Here is a 17864-nt window from a genome sequence, read left to right as displayed (position 1 = left end):
TATTTATTCCTGTATGGTATGTGGACAACCAGAGCAAGACCAGCTTTTGTTGCTCATCCCACGTTGCCCTTAAACTGATTGGCTCTCAGAGCTATTTCGGAGAGTAATTAAGAGTCAACCATAATGCTGTGGGTCTGGAGACTATGGATCTCTGGTCCAGTAATGTTACCACAATGTCATCACATCAACGTCAGGAAAGGTGGGACTTGAACCCCAGACCACCTGGCCCCAAGGTAGAGACAGAATCACTGCAGATACTTTCTAATCAGAGATGTTATTACACACCACTGGAACGGGTGGGACTTGAACCTGGAATGTCTGGCTCAGAGGTAGGGATACCATCTCTATGCTACAAAGGCTGCATTAATTAATGCTAATAGCTACACCAACAGCCAGTTGAAAATAATTAGCCAAGCTTGTAATGTGGATCATTTATAATTGTTGGAAGTGATGTATGTTCAAAAGTAGGAATCTGTCCTCTGCAAACAACAAGGAATATATTCAGGCTTTACACCATTTGTTTTAAATTGTCTATGAGCTTGGGAAGCCTTTACCCCACATTGCGTTCTTCATAGCACTGTCTCAGCCGAACTTGACAACTCATCAGCACCCTTCATCTTGTGGTATAAGTTATTGTGACAGTTTGAAATTCTTGCATTTGTTCTAATGAATGCAACCTCACAACTTTGGCACTAAAGACAGGAAGTGCTAGAGCAACTCCATAGGTTTGGCAGCATCTGTGGAGAGAGAAAAACTGAGTTATGTTTTGACTACAATATAACTCTTGGAAGGAAAAACAAATGTTGACAACATGTCTCTCTTTTCAACAATATTCAAGTGTTCCATATTTGCAACAAGTTTGTTGACTAGAGTTTTTTTTGTGTTCTTTGCTTTGCTCAAGAGATGACATGATTGCGAGCATGGGGAGACAAATGACATGATTTTCCAACAGTTATGGTCTGTGACTTGACAGACCACCTAGTCTTTTGCTGCACATTAAGTTTTGTTTGTTCATAATTCTGATTGAGTGCTGGCTTTTCTGAAATCATGGCTGGGTACGCGATGAAATAGTGTTTGTACAAACAATTTGTTGGATTTTGGAAGTTTGTGAACACAGTTACATAATATTGGCAGTCGAAGATTTGTAAGATTTTGTTTGTTTATTTGAGATTGTTTGTTTGTTTGTTTGTTTGTTTATTGAGCTAATTTGATAAGTAGTTTAGATGTAATACATTAGTTAATTAAACAAAGTAATGTATGACCTGTGACAGATGAGAATACTAGGTTTAGATTAGATTAGATTCCCTACAGTGTGGAAACAGGCCCTTCGTAGGTTTAATAAATAACCTCACAGTAAAAGATTACCTCAGAAGTCATGTTCATAGTAGGAAAGAATTTAATATTCAGATTGAGTGTGAGAAACTTGGATCAGAAACCATTGTGTTAATTTAAATAAAGGAATTATAATGAAATGAGGATGAAGTTAACTAAAGTGGACTGGATAAACAAACCAAAGCTAACTAAGCAAGTTGAGAGCATTAAGTTGAAAAAAGTCAGTGATGGCTCCAAAAACTGGGATAAGTTCAGAATCCCCAAAGGATTTTGGAAAAGATGAAGAACAAACTAGTGAACGATATAAAAAGTGTTAATAAAAATTTCTTTAAATATTTAAAAAGAAAGAAAGGGGTCAAAGTGAACATAGGCCTCTAAGAAAATTAATCTCAGGAGACAGCTATGCAAACAAGGAAATGGCATAGGAGTTAAACAAATATTTTATGTCAGTCTGTACTGTGGAAGATACTTTGAATGTCCTATTAATATTAAAGAATACAGGAATGGAATTCCGTGCCATCACTAGAGAAGTAGTACTGGAAAAACTAATGGGGCTAAACTCAGAAAGCCAGACAAGTCCCCTGGCCCTGATGGTGTGCATCCTGGCATCCTAAAAGAAGTACTTCTAGAGATAGTAGATACATTGTTTGTAATTTTCTAAACAATTCTTGGATTCTGGAGAAATATTAGAAAACTGTCAATGTGACACCTGTATTCAAAAAGGAAGGAGGTTAAAAATGGTAACTATGGGCTAGTTAGTCTAATATCTATTATTTGAAATATGTTGGAATCAATCATTTAAGGAAGTAATGGCAGCATATTTGGAAAAATCATAATCTGATGAAGAAAAGTCAGTGTGGCTTCATGAGCGGGAAATGGTGTCTGATTAATTCATTAGAGTTTCTTGACGAAGTCTCAGTCAGACTGCCTTGCTGATCTTTGACGGGCCTTATTCTCTCCTGAGTTACCCTTTTGTCCTTAATGTATTTAGAAAATCCTTTTGGGTTCTCCTTAACCTTATTTGCCAAAGCTATCTCATGTCCCCTTTTTGCCCTCCTGATTTCCCTCTTAAGTATACTCCTACTGCCTTTTTACTGTTCTAAGGATTCACTCAATCTCTGCTGTCTATACCTGACACATGTTTTTTTCTTTTTTAATCAAACGCTCAATGTTTCTAGTGTCCAGCATCCCCTACACCTGCCAGCCTTGCCTTTCACCCTCACGGGAACGTACTGTTCCTGGACTCTTGTTATCTCATTTTTTTGAAGGCTTCCCATTTTCCAGCCATCCTTTTACCTGCAAATATGTGTCCCCAATCAACTTTTGAAAATTCTTGCGTAATACCATCAAAATTGGCCTTGGTCCATTTTGAACTTTAACTGTTATATCCAGTGTATCATTTCCATTGCTATTTTAAAACTAATAGAATTATGGCACATCTGGAGTACTGAGAACAGTTTTGATCCCCTTATTTAAGAAAGGATATTATTTCATTGGAGACAGTGTAGAGAAGTTTTACTAGAATGATTCCTGAGATGGAGGGATTGTCTTCTGAGCAAAGGTTGAACAGGTTGGAATTCTACTCACTGGAAGAAAGTGTGGACTGCAGATGCTGGAGATCAGAGTCGAAAAGTGTGGTGCTGGAAAAGCACAGCAGGTCAGGCAGCATTCAAAAAGCAGGAGAGTTGACGTTTTGGGCATAAGCCCTTCAGGAAGTGGGGAGTGGAATTTGCTCGAAACGTTGACTCGCCAGCTCCTTGGCTGCTGCCTGACCTGTACCTTCCAGTGCCACACTCTTTTTGATCATACTCACTGGAGTTCAGAAAAATGAGAGGTAATCTCATTGCATCGTATTGGATTCTTAAGGAGCTTGATGAAGTAAATGCTGTGAGGATATTTCCCCTCATGGGAGAGTCTAGGTTCAGACAATATAGTCTCACAATAAAGGGACACCAATTTAAAATGAGGTTAGGAGGAATTTCTTCTCTTGAGGATTGAGAGTTCTTGGAGCTGCTTGTCTCAGAAAGCTATAGGCAGAGTTCTTGTGTATATTTAAGTCTTTCGCTTTCTTGTACTTGCTCACTTGCACACTCGCACGCATTTTCACGCATGTCAAGGGTTATGGGGAAGGGCAGGAAAGTGGATTCAAAGAATATCAGATTCGCTATGATCTTGAATGGCAAAGCAGACTTAAGGGAATGAACAGCCCACTCCTGTTCTTATTTGTTATGACCTTGAGTTGCTTCCATCCCAAAGCTGTTCTGTCGTATAGAGAAGCCGAGGTAGTGGACTGCAGTGGTTTGGAGTCAAGGGGGTGTTCATCCTTGAAGTTTTGCAGACTTTGGTAGTAGCAATATCTGTTCTTCCCTCAAACTCCTGATCTACTCCCAGGAAGTTGCTGGCTCGTTCCCTTGAATCTTCTCTCATTCTCACTTCCTATTTTATTTTGGGAACTGGCAATCCACGCATCATCTATCTGAATCCTTGTGGCTAATTATTATAGTTACTTATGACTTCTGGGTGACTGTTATCCCTTACCCAACTCCATTTAAAAGCTAGTTGTCATTCCTTCTAAGACGAGGCATCATCATCTCCCATATATTTCACTAAAGTAATTAAATTTTAAGAGGGATCGCAATTTTCAATAATGTCGACTTCAACACTTTCCTGTTAGTGGGTTTTGCAAAGATTTATTTTCAAGCTGTCCTTAGTTATGAGAACTGATCTTAAATTTATCCCACTGCAGGGAATGTGAGATTTTCTTTGTAATTGTAGGTCTGGAAGCAAAAGTGCCAATACCTGCAGCACAAGCAGAACAAAGCGGAGGCCATGACAGTGAAGCGGAAACTGACTGACTTATTGGAAGAGACAGCTACTAAACAGAAAGGTATTCTTACCAGAGAGCAATTCTACATGAATAATGATAAACAGGGACCGATCCACAGTCTGCTCCAGCCTGCCCCTCCACAGCTACAATCTCAATTTATTCACTGTCCATCCCAGCTGGAGGCCAGGTAGTTTCTTGGGAAAACAGATTAAATCCCAAACCAATTAGACAAAACAATCTGGGGAGTTCTCCCTGGCCCCACCTTCTCTAAAATGGTCACCACCCTCCATTCTGTGCATCATCATTCTTTATATACAAGCGTTTTTAAAAATTAATTCACGATGTGGGTGCTGAATAGGCTAGCATTTATTGCCCACCCTTAATTGCCCTTGAGAAAGGGTCGGTGAGCTGCCTTTTTGAATCGCTGAAGTCCCATGTGGTGTAGGTACACAGGCAGTGCTGTTAGGGAGGGGAGTTCTCAGATTTTGACCCAATGGCAGTGAAGGAATGGCACTATAGTTCCAGATCAGGGCGGTGTATCGCTTGGAAGTGAATTTGCAGATGGTAGTGTTCCCATGTAACTGCTGTATTCGTCCTTCTGGATGGTAAGAGGTTGTGGGTTTAGAGGATTCTGTCAGAGAAGCCTTGGTGAGTTATTGCAGTGCATCTTGTAAATGGTGCACACTGCTGCAGCTGAGGTGATTTGTTCCAGCCAGAGTCGCTGTTCTTGTCGGATGGGGAGCACCTCTTAACATCTAATCTCAATTTGTGCTTGCACCACCTCAGGGTATGACCCCTGCTCCTCCATATTTAGTGGAAACAAACGGTCAACTTCAACACACACTTCATCTTCTAAAGCTCGATCAAATTGCCCCTAAGTTTATTCTTGTCCAAAGTGTGCAGTGCTTCTCTCGATAACTGAGATTCTTTAGGAATGAATCTAATGACTTTTCTCTGCACCTTTACAGAAGTCTCAATAGAATTCACTGTATGAGGGCAGGAAAATTGGCCATAGTATTTTAACTATGAAGCTTGAGAAGGCTTGGCCTTTATGCTTTGTTTTCTAGTCGTTTATCCTGTAACTCTCTTTAGTGAGCAGTTGGACAGACCTTTTGGTTGTTCCTATCTGGAGAAATGCCTTCAGGAGACCTTGGAAAAGATATTTACCTTCTGCCTGTTACGGGATATGTTACAGTTCACCAAAAGGACACCAGAGCTGGAAGGTCTTAATAATGAGGTCAGGTTCCACTACCTTGTAGTTCAGGAACTTACCAGGTTTTGAGGTGACCTAATTGGGATCTAGAGTAGATCTTGAGAAACTATTTTTTTCTGTTAGGGGAGTCCATAACAAGGTTGCATTATCTTGTGATTAGACCAAGACCATTTGGAATGATATCAGGAGACATTTTTTTTCAAACAAAGGGTAGTGAAAAATCTCCCAAAAAGCTGTGGATGCTGGAGGCCATTCAAAAAGTTCAGTACTGAATTTAGTGAATTTTTGTTTGGCAAGACTTTGGAACATTGTAGGTAAACGGAGTTGAGGTCTGATTAACCATGATCTAACAGAAGGACAACAGCAAGGGCTGAATGGTGAGACTTCAAGAGGAGAGAGGGATTTCCCAGATGTATACATTGTAAACAAAAGATGTTGGAATTACGAGAGAGAGTCTGGGTAGACTGGAAGGTGCCTTCTGAAGCCTGTCTGTCACTTGCTATGAGCAAATTCTATGATTTTCTCCTCTTTTATTCTCCTCTGTATTTCAGGCAGACAAAATTCTTCATCTCTATCCAGTGTGGCATCATCACACAAGAAATCCACCCATTTGCTGGGATTGGGAGGAAGCAGTCACTCCTCTTCCCCCATTAAAATGCCAGAGATCGATCCAATTGATGTCGCAGCCCACTTGCAGCTTCTCGGTGAATCATTGAGTCTCATAGGTCACCGATTGCAAGAAACTGAGGTGAGATGTTAATGTGAAACTGGTAAAAAGAAATGTTGGACAATTCCCTTAATAAATACAGGAGAAAAATTAACTGCAAGATAAATCTGACATTATTTTACTTGAAGATAAAAGGGAGTTTCCATATTACCCCCCATACTTCCTTTAATGTTTGCCCAGAACACCAAATTTAAATAGAAATTTTAATTTTGCCCTACAGTGGTCACCTTATTTAGACTGGCAATTTTAAAGATTTATAACTAAACCCTTTCTCCCTGCTTGAATGAAATTGTACAGGTACACAATGCTTTATAAAAAATCCAAAAAGCTCCGAAATGTGAAGATTTTGCTTCCTCCATAACAATGTTGTTTGCCATGCAAACAGTTAACCCAAATCCATACTCATTCAACACATGTCACTCCGACGTGACGTGGTGGCATGGCCCAGCACTGGCAGGCATCAGTTCTGTCTCAGGGCTCGTAGTCCTCACAGGTGTGGCTGCTGTTCAGTAAGAGTTTTTTAATATCGCTGTTAAACTGTCACTTACTCCAAAATCTAAAAAGTTCTGAATTCTGAAAACCATCTGGCCCCAACAGTTTTGGGTAAAGGATTGTGTACCTGTGCAATGATGCAAACGCCCTCCTCCTCTAAACACCTTTCTACTTCAATATATTTAAGTGGAAGCTCGGTAAAGAGCTGAGGGAGAAAGGAATAGGAGGATGTGCTGATATGGTAAGGTGGAAAGGTTTTGGACTACTTTTTAAATTACTTACATTGTGGAAACAGGCCCTTCGGCCCAATAAGTCCACACTGACCCGCTAAGCGCAACCCACACCACACCCGTTCCCCTACACTTACCCCTTCACCTAACACTACGGGCAATTTAGCATGGTCAATTCACCTAACCTGCACATTTTTAAAATGTGCAGACACTGGGCGAATGTGCAAACTCCACACAGTCAGTCGCCTGAGGTGGGAATTGAACCCGGGTTTCTGGTGCTGTGAGGCTGCAGTGCTAACCACTGTGCCACCGTGCTGCCCACTAACATTTAGTGGAAGATTACCACTGGCATGAATCAGTTAGACTGAATGGCCTCTTATGGCTGTAAAATTCTATTAACATGCATACTTTAAAAGTGAAATGTGGTCTCATTTCACAATTTGTGAATATAAATCTTGTCTTGTTGATATTACCCTTGCCTTATGAACTTGAGCAGGTCTCCCAGGTTAGTCAGGTTTTTGAGAGAACTAAGACATTTGGTTTTACAATGTGATAGATGGTATCCTTTAATCTTCAGGACTCTGGCTTGAGTGAAGCTCAGCTGTATTGTCTGCTGGCTGTAAGGTTCCTCATCAAACTTGAAGCCAGAGAGAGCTTTCTGTGTTGTCAACTGGGAGGAAACCTTGAGCTGATGGTTGTGCCAAGGCAACAAACAGTGTTTCTATGAGCCCACCTGAAGCCTGCTGTTGTAGTCAAGGAAGCATTACTATGTATCTGGCAGAAAGTTAAAAAGAAAACTGTTTTAACCATACAATTTTAAAATGTGTCTTGTCATCCTCACCTAATATCTATATTTTAATGCTTGACCAAACACACACAGTCATATCTGGTCCTGTGTTCACCTGAAGTACGGACACACTGCCCAGTGCTGGTCACTGGATATTTCTTATATTGAAAAATATATTTGGGGGGCGATTTTGAAATGTTCCATTTTTTAAAAGATTTACAAGGATATTGCTGGTACTGGAGGGTTTGAGTTATAACAAGAAGTTGAGTAAGCTGAGACATTTTTCACTGAAGTGTCGGAGGTTGAAGGGCAACCTTATAGAAATTTATAAAATTATTGAGGGACGTGGATAAGATAAATAGCCATAGTCTTTGTCCCAGGGTAGGGGAGTCCAAAACTAGAGAGCATAGGTTAAGATGGGATGGGAAGGATTTAAGCTGGTACAATTATGTTTAAAAACTGTGATGATACTGCTCCTTTAACAAGGGGTTATGTTGTCCTTATTTTTTTTTCAAGAGATCATAAAAACACAGATTCCAATAAGTCCAGGCTTGGATGGGTTTTGATTATAGCTAACAGATACTACCTCAGGCAGAAAGGCTTTCTTTAAAACAAAACACCTGTACAATAAAAGGGGAGGGCTAGTTCTCCCATTAATTCTCTCGCGCGCGCTCTCTCTTTCTCTCTCTCTCTCTCTCTCACGCTCTCTCTCTGACATCTCTCCTGTAAAACTCTGTGTTTGATTGTTCCTATTGTACCAAGGGGTGTTATGGGGATTGTCGCAAATATTTGAAACAGTATTATTAAGTTGGGATAATTTGTTGAGTTTTGGGATGTTAAATTATTCCGTATTTCGTTCGTTTTTTTGTGTTTCATTTGGTAATCTTGTAAATAAATTATATTCTGTTTAAAACTAAGTGGTTTGGCCAGCTGCATTACACCTGCTTAAAACAACTAGCAAAGTTAGGATCTAGGCTACTTTCTTGAAATGTTTTGAGTGGGTCTGGCTTGGTCCATAACAAAGCTATCTGGATAGGTGCATGAATAGGAAGCGTTTAGAGGGATATGGGCTAATGTCTAGTTGGCATGGGCAAGTTAGACTGAGCAGTTTCTGTGCCCTATGACTCTAATTGGGAGCTGGCATTGCAAACAGTTCTTCAGTACAATAATTTTGAAATCATTGTAGTTTCTCCGAGCTCCACCCTCATTGGGATTAATCCCCAAGAAATCAAATCTGGGACCTTCCTGGCCCTAGTAGCTCCAATGATGCATGGTATCGAAGCATGATTCTTTTTTTAAAAAGGTTATGGCTAGAATTATATATAACAGAGTCATACTTTTGCCTTGCATTAAAAGATTGGTTAGAGTAAAATGTCTCGTTCTTGTTTCTAGGGGATGGTGGCAGTGTCTGGGAGTCTCTCTGTCCTGCTGGATTCCATCATCTGTGCACTCGGTCCTTTAACTTGCCTCACTGCGCAGGTTGAATGTCTCAATGGGTGTCCAAAAGAAGTCCTGGTAAAGTATTTCCCTTACCACCTTGCTCCAATTTTACATCAGAATTAATACATTGCCTTCCAAGGAGATTTGACAATGAGCAAATAATCTGAGGCTGATGCCTCTCTGTACTCTAAGTCTCCTGATCGCAAGTGAGCTAAGACGGTGCTTGGTCCTGTAGAATTTAACCTAATATTTACAAGTCAGGATTATCCCAAGTTCTCACTTCTGAATGGACCACTTAAATTTAATGTTGACCTCTCTGTTTGTACATCTTCTCTGCAGCCGTAACATTGTATTTGTCTATTTGTTCTAGTACCGTTATGCACTTTGAATGGTATGATCTGTCTGTACTGCACGCAAAACAAAACTCTTCACTGTACCTAGGTACATGCGACAATAACAAATCAAAGCAAATCTTTCTGATGAGGGCAAAGGGAGACCTGCAATCGAAGCTTTTCATCATGCGCATATTGGGACAAACACATAAATAACACCTTTCAGTTGTTTGAACCTTTTCATCTTTGTTATTCATAATGAATGCAAAATGAAAAACTTCAATATCATTTCTTTTTCTCAGCAGTGCTCATGTTCTGTGTTACTAAGTGAATAGAAGACTGTTTCTCTTATAATAACAGAAAATCTTTTTAGTGGCAGATAGACTGACAATTTAGAAGACCCAGCTCAGGTAATTGGGAAACAGTTTAGGAATGAGGAAAATATTTTTTGTCAACACTACGTTATTATGAAAAGGCAGTTAAAACAGGTTCAATGGTAACTTTCAAAAAGGTGATAATGGAGAATTTGGTTTATTTGAATTTTCACACAACGGGTTGTTACACAGAATTAAGACTCATGAGATTGGAAGATAATGTTGAGGGGCACTTGATGGACAGACAGCAGAGGCTAGGATAAACAGGTCATTTTAAGATAACTGTGTAGAACTAGTGGAATCCCACAGGATCTGTGCTTTAATACTAGCTTCTACGGTCCACGTCACTTATTTAAATGATGAGGCTGAAGTTCGTGTTCAAGTTTGCAAAGCACGGTGGTAATGTAAACTGTCAAGAGGACACAGATAGACAGCTGCAATGAGAGGTAAACAGGTTAAGTGAGCGGGTAAGAAGGTGACAGATGGATTGAAATGTGAACAAGTGTGACATTAATCACTTTGGGAAAACAGAATATGTTTTGGTTGTTATACTCTCAAAAATGTTTATTGATTTGGTCAGACATGATTTCCTTTTCACAAAAAAAAACTGATTACCTAATTTCTTTGTGATTTTTCCAGGGGTGCTGTTACTAAGTACTGATACTTAAACATTTTTTGGAAATTGTAGGATGTAAATTACTTTCGTTATCTCTCTCCATTTTAAATACTGGGTGACTTTAGTGTATAAGAGTGAGTCTGTTTGTTCTGCCACAGAGAGCACATCAGTCGGAGTCAGTAAATACTCTGTTGCTGATGTGGCATTATCTCGGCTTTGGATGCTGGATTGCTGAGGTTTGTTTTTGTTTTGTGATTCAGACCAGCTCGGTTTTCTGTGTTTTCGTTTATTGATTTAAATATCAATGGGAACCGTGGTTTTCTATTTGGTATGGTGCAACAAATTGACTTGCCTTCTGTATATCAGATGTTACTCATTTCTAAGCCTCGTAATTGACAGTTGGCAGACTGTTTTGACTGAAAGGCTTGACTTGGTCCTGTGTAGATAAATTCAGGGGGCATTGGAAAATGAAGAAGAGCAAGATCCTTTGTTTTTTGACTATGACAGTATTCCTTGGCCTTAAGGCGTTGTGCACGGTGATAGCTTCCCTACATTTGAAGTTTCAGGTTCAAGTTTTGATTTGATGACCATAGCAAGTGCATCATAACGGATCCCAAGCAAAATATTATCCATAGTCCAAGATACTATTAAACCCCCATGCACATTATTCCTCAGCCACAAGGTTAACTCTCCCCTTCTATCATATATAGAGAATAATTGTGGGCACAGAATTTGTAAAGCTATTCAAAAACTCAGCAGCATCTGTTGAGAGAAAGCAAAGTCAACATTTCAGGTCCAGTGACCTTTTTTTTTGAGAACTTCTTCATTAACTCTGCCTTCTCCCACAGATGCTGCCAGACCTGCTGAGTTTCTCCAGCAATTTCAGTTCTGATTTAGTGTTTCCAGTATTCGCAGTCCTCTGGATTTAAAAAAATATATACTCGCTGTGTTTCACCCTGCTTTTATGGGGAGATGGTTTTGTCAGGAGTACTATTTGCTGATGTTTATAGAGACTTGCACTCACTTACTGAAGTAGGCTGTTGACTGCAAGTTCTGCCAAATGTATATCACGTTGGTTGAAACAGTGCCCTTTCGGTTGTGTTCTTCCCTCTAAACATTTTCCTTGGCCAAGAAAGACTGACGGGAGGTGGAATTTGCATAGTATTAGTAGGACTAAGATCAGATTGTCCTCTCGAGTTACAGAAGCTGCTTTCTGATGATTTTTTTTTTATCCACCCAGGCCCATACTCTGGATAACATTGCTTATATCATGCCAGGCCTTTGATCTTTGTGGATTGTTGGAACTGGAAGAATACCAGAAAACTGAATAATATATTGTACATAAAGACTTGGCTGTGGAGGAACACGTGTGTTCTGTACCCTTTCCCATAGTATTGTAATTATTATTGAGTGGGGTGAAAGCCTGGTTTTGAACTGTCAAAACACATACTGCAGGGCTTAGTGGGAAGATTGCGATTTACCGTAGAGATTATGGACTGACTGGCACTTACGTGGGACCACTTCAACACCAAATGAGAAAGCAAGCGCTGGATCATCTTACGCTGAAGTCTAAATGTTATCACGGGTACATGTCATTTTGTAAGTCTGTAATGTTTAAACAAGATGTATGTCACAATTTTTGTTTTAGAATTGTGAATCTGGAATAAAGAAAGGTTGGAAATATGTAACTGCTTAGTTGCCCACTGAAACAAGAAAACTGCAGTGTTCCAATGGAAGCTCAGATTCACAGGTGCCAAACCGACCTTGAACTTTTAGGTGCTCAGCTATCCATTATATGTTTGCAGTTACCTTTCTATTTCAATTGAATTATTTTATACAATTGAAAATGCAGCCTGTCTTGTGTTTCACAGCAGTTCCCATTCTGTCCTTGGTGCATTAACTCAATTTAATTCTTCCATGGATTTTTTTTTATTGTAGGTATATTCGTATGAATCCCTTGCTTTGAGCACAGCTTATAACGGATGCAATGTTTTGTGATTAATTGTTCTCTTTCAAAATTGATTCTATGCATAGACTGTCTCATACAGGATCATAGGGTTTAACACCACCTCATTTTTGCTTTAGACTAGCAAAATCTTGCAAAGTTTTGTCTCTTTATCCATTACATCTTAACTCTACCTTTACCTTTCCTGAACAACTTGACAGGTACCTAGGTAATTGTTCTTGATTTTATTTATTCACTCACAGATCGTGGGTATTGCTGGCTAGGTCAGCACTACATTCATTCCTAATTGCCTGGAGAAGCTAGTGAGTTTGTCATCTTCCTGAACCACTGTAGTCCAATTGGCAAAGGGGCCTTCACAGTACTGTTTGGGAGGGACTTCCAGGATTTTGTCCTCGTGACACTGAAGGAATGGCGCTGTACTTCTAAATCAGGGTGGCATATGGTTTGGAGAGGAATTGCAAGTAGCAGTGTTCCCATATCTCTGCTGCCCTTGTCCCTTAGATGGTGGAGATTGCAGGTTCGGAAGGTGCTGTCGAAGGAAGTGAGTCTGGATGCTCGGTGTTAAAATTGGTATATTTTGTTGAGCTATTCCAGTCCTACCCTTTTTCTAACTCCCTGCAAAAAAAAAACTCCCCTTCGATATTTATTGAATTTACTTCCATGTGCTTTTGGGCAGTTTTCTCTCGAACTGTATATTTTTTTTAAAAAATCCTGATTCATTTGGAATCCGTGGGTCCTCAGATTACCTACCCACCTGCCACTGGAAACCACTTCTCCCATTTAATTTTAAAACCTCATTATTGCTCTAGTAGTTTCTTTGTATGAACATTTTATTGCATTAACCAGACAGCATTAAAATAGTGTTTTTAGTAATAGATGGAAATTACCTGCTCATTGGAAGTGAACTGGTTCTGTACATGTTCGAAAGAAGAGCCATATTGGATTCAAAATGTTAACTTTGTTTTTCTCACCGTACATGTTGCCAAATTTGTTCAGTTTCTCCAGAATTTTTTGAAATTATTCTGTAGTTGAGTTTTCAGTTCAGGACTGAGTTCATTACGGATAATAGCTTCAAACATTTAGGCTTAATCTTTCCTTAAGCACCTTGGGACATTCTCCCACAAAGGTACTGTACAAATACAAGTTGTTGTTGGAAGGTACATAACACCATTCTCTTGCTTTGCTCCATTTTTCAGTTCTTTTCTGTAGGATGATGATGTCTTTGAGGCCACTGTAGCTGCTCTTCATAAATAAGTGCCATCTCTTGTCAAGTATACTCATTGTTGAGAAAGTTTCTCTGCATGGAGAGTTTGTGCTTAAGCCAATAATCGTGCATCTGTATCTTAGTTTAAAGTTGCACAACAAAGCTGGTGATTTTTGTCAAATTGGCTGAGACATTCTGAACAAGGTTTAGACAATTTGCCTTTACATGGTGCCTTTTAATATAACCGTGCTTTATTGTTTTTCCATTAGGTTGCAGGCCGTAGTGTGAGCTGAGAGTTGCTTTGCAGTAGTTCTGCAGTTGTCATATAAAAACTCTTCCAGAACTCAATGGATTAAATCCAGGAAGCACCTCCCATCCTGGCTGTTGTTAGTGTGGGGTTGTGGGGGAATATAGAAACATCAAATCCTTACAGTGTGGAAGCATGCCATTTGGTCCTACATGTCCGAACCGACCCTCTGAAGAGAATTCCCCCACCCACCAGACCCACTCCCTATCCTATCCCTGTAACCCCACATTTCCCGTGGCTAATCCACCTAGCCTACACATCCCTGGACACTACGGGTGAATTTAGCATGGCCAATCTGCCTAACCTGCACATCTGTGGACTGTGGGAGGGAAATCCAGGTTCCCCAAAAGAAACCCGCGCAGACACTGGGAATGTGCAAACTCCATTCGTGGGTAGAATCAAACCCGGGTCCCTAGCACTGTGAGGCAGCAGTGCTAACCACTGAGCCACCGTACCATCCAGTACGTCCAATCAGGAAACACAGCGTCAGAAGAAAAGGGTAGGACATTTAAGACTGAGATAAGGAGGAATTTCTTCACTTGGAGAAGTTGAATCTTTGAAATTCTCTACCCCAGCGAGCTGTGAAGATTCAGACATTGAATCTATTCACGACAGGGATCAATAGATTAAGATATTAAGGGATGTGGGGATTGTGCACGAAAATGGTGTTGAGGTAGAAGATCTAGAATTTTGGATCAAGGATCGGAATGGCTGATTCTTGCTTCTCTTTTCTATGTTCCTATCGTTAAGAAATCATAAATTATTTTGATACTCAGGGCAGGCAGTTGTAAGTATTCAGTGAGACTTGTTGTACAGCTAACTATCCATTACTAGAATCAAATAGTGTTTGGTGTATTGCTAATTGAATCACAGCATCAACCTAGTTCTGTTGTGACATGTCCTTATTAAAATCATGAAGGTTACTAAGTAAATTTTAACTATTCCTTCTCTTATGCCTCCTCTGAGGAAATGGGAAATATGCATGGAGCTATTAAATATTCACATTGTCAATTATTTGCTATCAAAATTACCCTCCCCAAACACATTTAAAGGGTTAAATACTATTTAAAGATGTTTCTTTTGAAGTGGTGTGATTTATTTTATTTTCACCCAGTTTAATTGTAGGGGTGAGTTAGCTCACTTCTGACATGGACCTGCCTGTGCTGCCTCATTGCTGATCCTTCACTGTGTCTGGATCAAATTCCTACAACTCCTCCATCGCACTGTGGATGGACCTACACCCCATGGATTATGGCAGTTATGGATGGGCAACAAATGCTGCCGTTGACAGCGTTGCTCACATTCCCATAAAATATTTCTTTTAAAAAATGTCTACCTTGCCAATGACTAGCTGATCATTTTGACATATGAAATCTGACCAGGCTGGGCAGTTCTGAATGTTTGGATGGAAATGTAAAACAGTCCAGTTCTAGGATGGCCCTTTATAAGCATACTAACTGCTTGGTTTGGTTTAGCCTGATTGCACTGCAGTGCACCTTGCTGAAACAACTGGCTGGCCTCTTTATAACTATGATCAAAAGAAATGAGAATAGGAGTAGGCTGTTCAATCCCTTGAATCCGTTGCAAGATTCAATGTCATCGTGACTGATCAGATTGCGACCACAATTCCACTTTCCTGCCAAAATCCATTTTTGATCCAAAATCTGTTAAACTCTCACAGCCTCGAATATATTGCTGTCGGAGTAAAAACTCCAGGCTGACCAACCCTCTGAGCGAAAACAAATCCCCCTTGTATCAGCCTTAAAAGGGACAGCCTTTATTTTTAAATCCGTTCTGGACACCCTTGCAAGACCAAACATTCTCTCGGAATCTGACAAGGCACATACTCTCAGGATTATGTGTTCCAATAAGATAAACTCTCGTTCTTCCAAATTCATGCTACATTTTAGATCCAAAGATTTGGTTTGGATGCAGCTCTGAGTCCACCTTGCTAAACCCTGGGTTATTTACTGAGCAAATAGATTAAATTGTTTGGGCAGTCGGTGAGAAATTGAACAGGTACATGAGGAGGCCGTTCAATTCTTCAAGCTTGTTCCACCAGTCCAAGCTGCCGCTGAATCAGAACTTGTAAATCCAAGTCAAGTAAATGTGTGCCTCATAATCCAAAACAGGTCTCTGACACTATTTCTTCAAGTCTAATTGTACTTGTTTTTTCACCTCTAGGATCAGAATTTGGATGCAGCTCAACTGCATGCAATAAATAATTTATTTGTTTCTTCTGGCTAACAGATCATGGAGATGGCAGCTAAGGGAATAGAAAATGTCAAACTCACAAATAGCAGTGTGTGTTGTTGGAGCTGAGTAGGAGGACCTTTATAATATCTGCCTCCTCAGCTCCCTGCTTCAGCTGTCCATTACTCTTGACTGTATCTTCCCTGATAAGACATGCTTCTACTGTGTGCCAGAAACATACTAATGTACCTCGTCCTGATGAATTCAAATCACACGCTAGGTCACAGTCCTCCTCGATACATGTTGAGCTCAATTTCCACCCCCTTCTGGGCGAAAACCATGGGTCATTGGACCTATTCTGTTTTCAACGTAAGTACAGAGCTGTCTTACTGATCAAGCTGTTTTCCTTTCTCAATGCTTTAGCACCACGATGAACTAATTTCCAAAACCTGTGCTCCCATCTACAGGCTGGGTGTTGCCATTAAAATTTATTCTTTCTTCCAAAATTAAAAGAAAATGTGTAAAGGTTTAGAATTTTTTTTAAACATCTTGAGCTTTTATAATAAATGCTTTTTGAACTGTCTTTAGTTGAGCACTGTAAACCGTAGTTGTGTGCTATATGTAATACATAAAAAATCATGAGTTTTTATATTTGAGTCTGTCTTGGTTGTCTTATTTCAATAGATTGTGTCATTATTATTCTTCATCAGTTACAGCTGGCTATGCAAGCACTGAATAATGAAGTAATGTTATTGAGATTAATGGATATCAGACAGGATAGCATAGGAGGCTAATTCAATCAAATCTGATATCTCCTTTTAAGGTGAAAGATTTAAAAGGGGCCTAAAGGGCAACTTTTTCACACACAGTGGTGCGTGTATGGAATGAGCTGCCAGAGGAACTGGTGTCAGTGGGTACAATTACAACATTTAAAAGGCATCTGGTGGGTACATGAATTGGAAGCAATATGGGCCAAATACTGCCTAGATTAATTTAGGATATCTGGCATGGACAATTTGGACCAAAGGTTCTGTTTCTGTGCTGTACAACTCTAACTCAAAATGTGAACTACCCAAAGTCATTGTATGGCATTTGGTATTTAAATACTTGCCAAGTGCAGCAATGTTGAGTCCAATGTTAATGACTCCTCCTGGTACTTTGGGTGATTGAAGCTGCTGCTGTCCTTCATGGGTAACTTAACGAATCATCAGTATTTTGTTTTTAAGCTTCTTTCTTAAAAGATGTTCAAGCTTCCACTGTGGCTTGGAAGGATCACAAGATAAAATTTTGCATTTTAAGGTTTAATTGTAACACAAACTAAAAGCAATGTTGAATAAATACTGTTTTGATAGACAACTTACTGTGGAAAGGCTTGAACGTTTAACACTAGAAATAAAAATCCCCCTCCCATGGTTTTACTGCTCTGCCTCTCGAGTAGGTGCTCCACTCTCTGGGAACAATCCAAAGTGATTCATAACTTGAGAGCTTATTACTTGTCTTTTCCTCTCATTACCGAAACAAAACTGCAGATGCTGGGAATCACAAACAAAATCAGAAATTGCTGGAAAAAAACTCAAGGTCTGTCAACATCTATGCTGAAAGCAGAGTTAATATTTCAGGTCCAGTGACTCTTTAAGAACTACTTCAGTACTGTTTAGTACAGTGAGACTAGTTGAGCTTTTCTAGCAATTTCTGTTTTTATTTACTTTAGCTTTTAATCGTTAACCTGGTCTTTACGATGTGATTAAACTGGAGATTCTTCTCTTTGACCAAAATTCAGTAAATCTTTTGAATCACATTAACCTTCAAAAATCTGGTTTCTTC

General features: G+C 39.7%; 1 protein-coding gene across 5 annotated transcripts in view; it reads left to right on the top strand.

The window, feature by feature from the left end:
- Positions 1-16689, top strand: part of hmgxb4a (HMG box domain containing 4a) — a 50706-nt gene extending 34017 nt beyond the window's left edge. For all 5 annotated transcript variants that reach the window (XM_043679943.2, XM_043679940.2, XM_043679942.2 and 2 more), the window contains 4 exons: positions 4108-4219; positions 5924-6120; positions 9001-9123; positions 11611-16689. In XM_043679943.2, coding sequence (XP_043535878.1) covers positions 4108-4219; positions 5924-6120; positions 9001-9123; positions 11611-11655 — 477 coding nt within the window. In that variant the 3' untranslated portion in view covers positions 11656-16689. The remainder of the gene's footprint in view (positions 1-4107; positions 4220-5923; positions 6121-9000; positions 9124-11610) is intronic.
- The last annotated feature ends 1175 nt before the right edge of the window (positions 16690-17864 follow it).

Source organism: Chiloscyllium plagiosum, unplaced genomic scaffold (genome assembly GCF_037043375.1).
Source record: "Chiloscyllium plagiosum isolate Xiang-an unplaced genomic scaffold, Cpla_swu_hap1 HiC_scaffold_33, whole genome shotgun sequence".
Classification (NCBI taxonomy): Eukaryota; Metazoa; Chordata; class Chondrichthyes; order Orectolobiformes; family Hemiscylliidae; genus Chiloscyllium; species Chiloscyllium plagiosum.
This window is presented reverse-complemented; position numbering and strand designations above follow the sequence as displayed.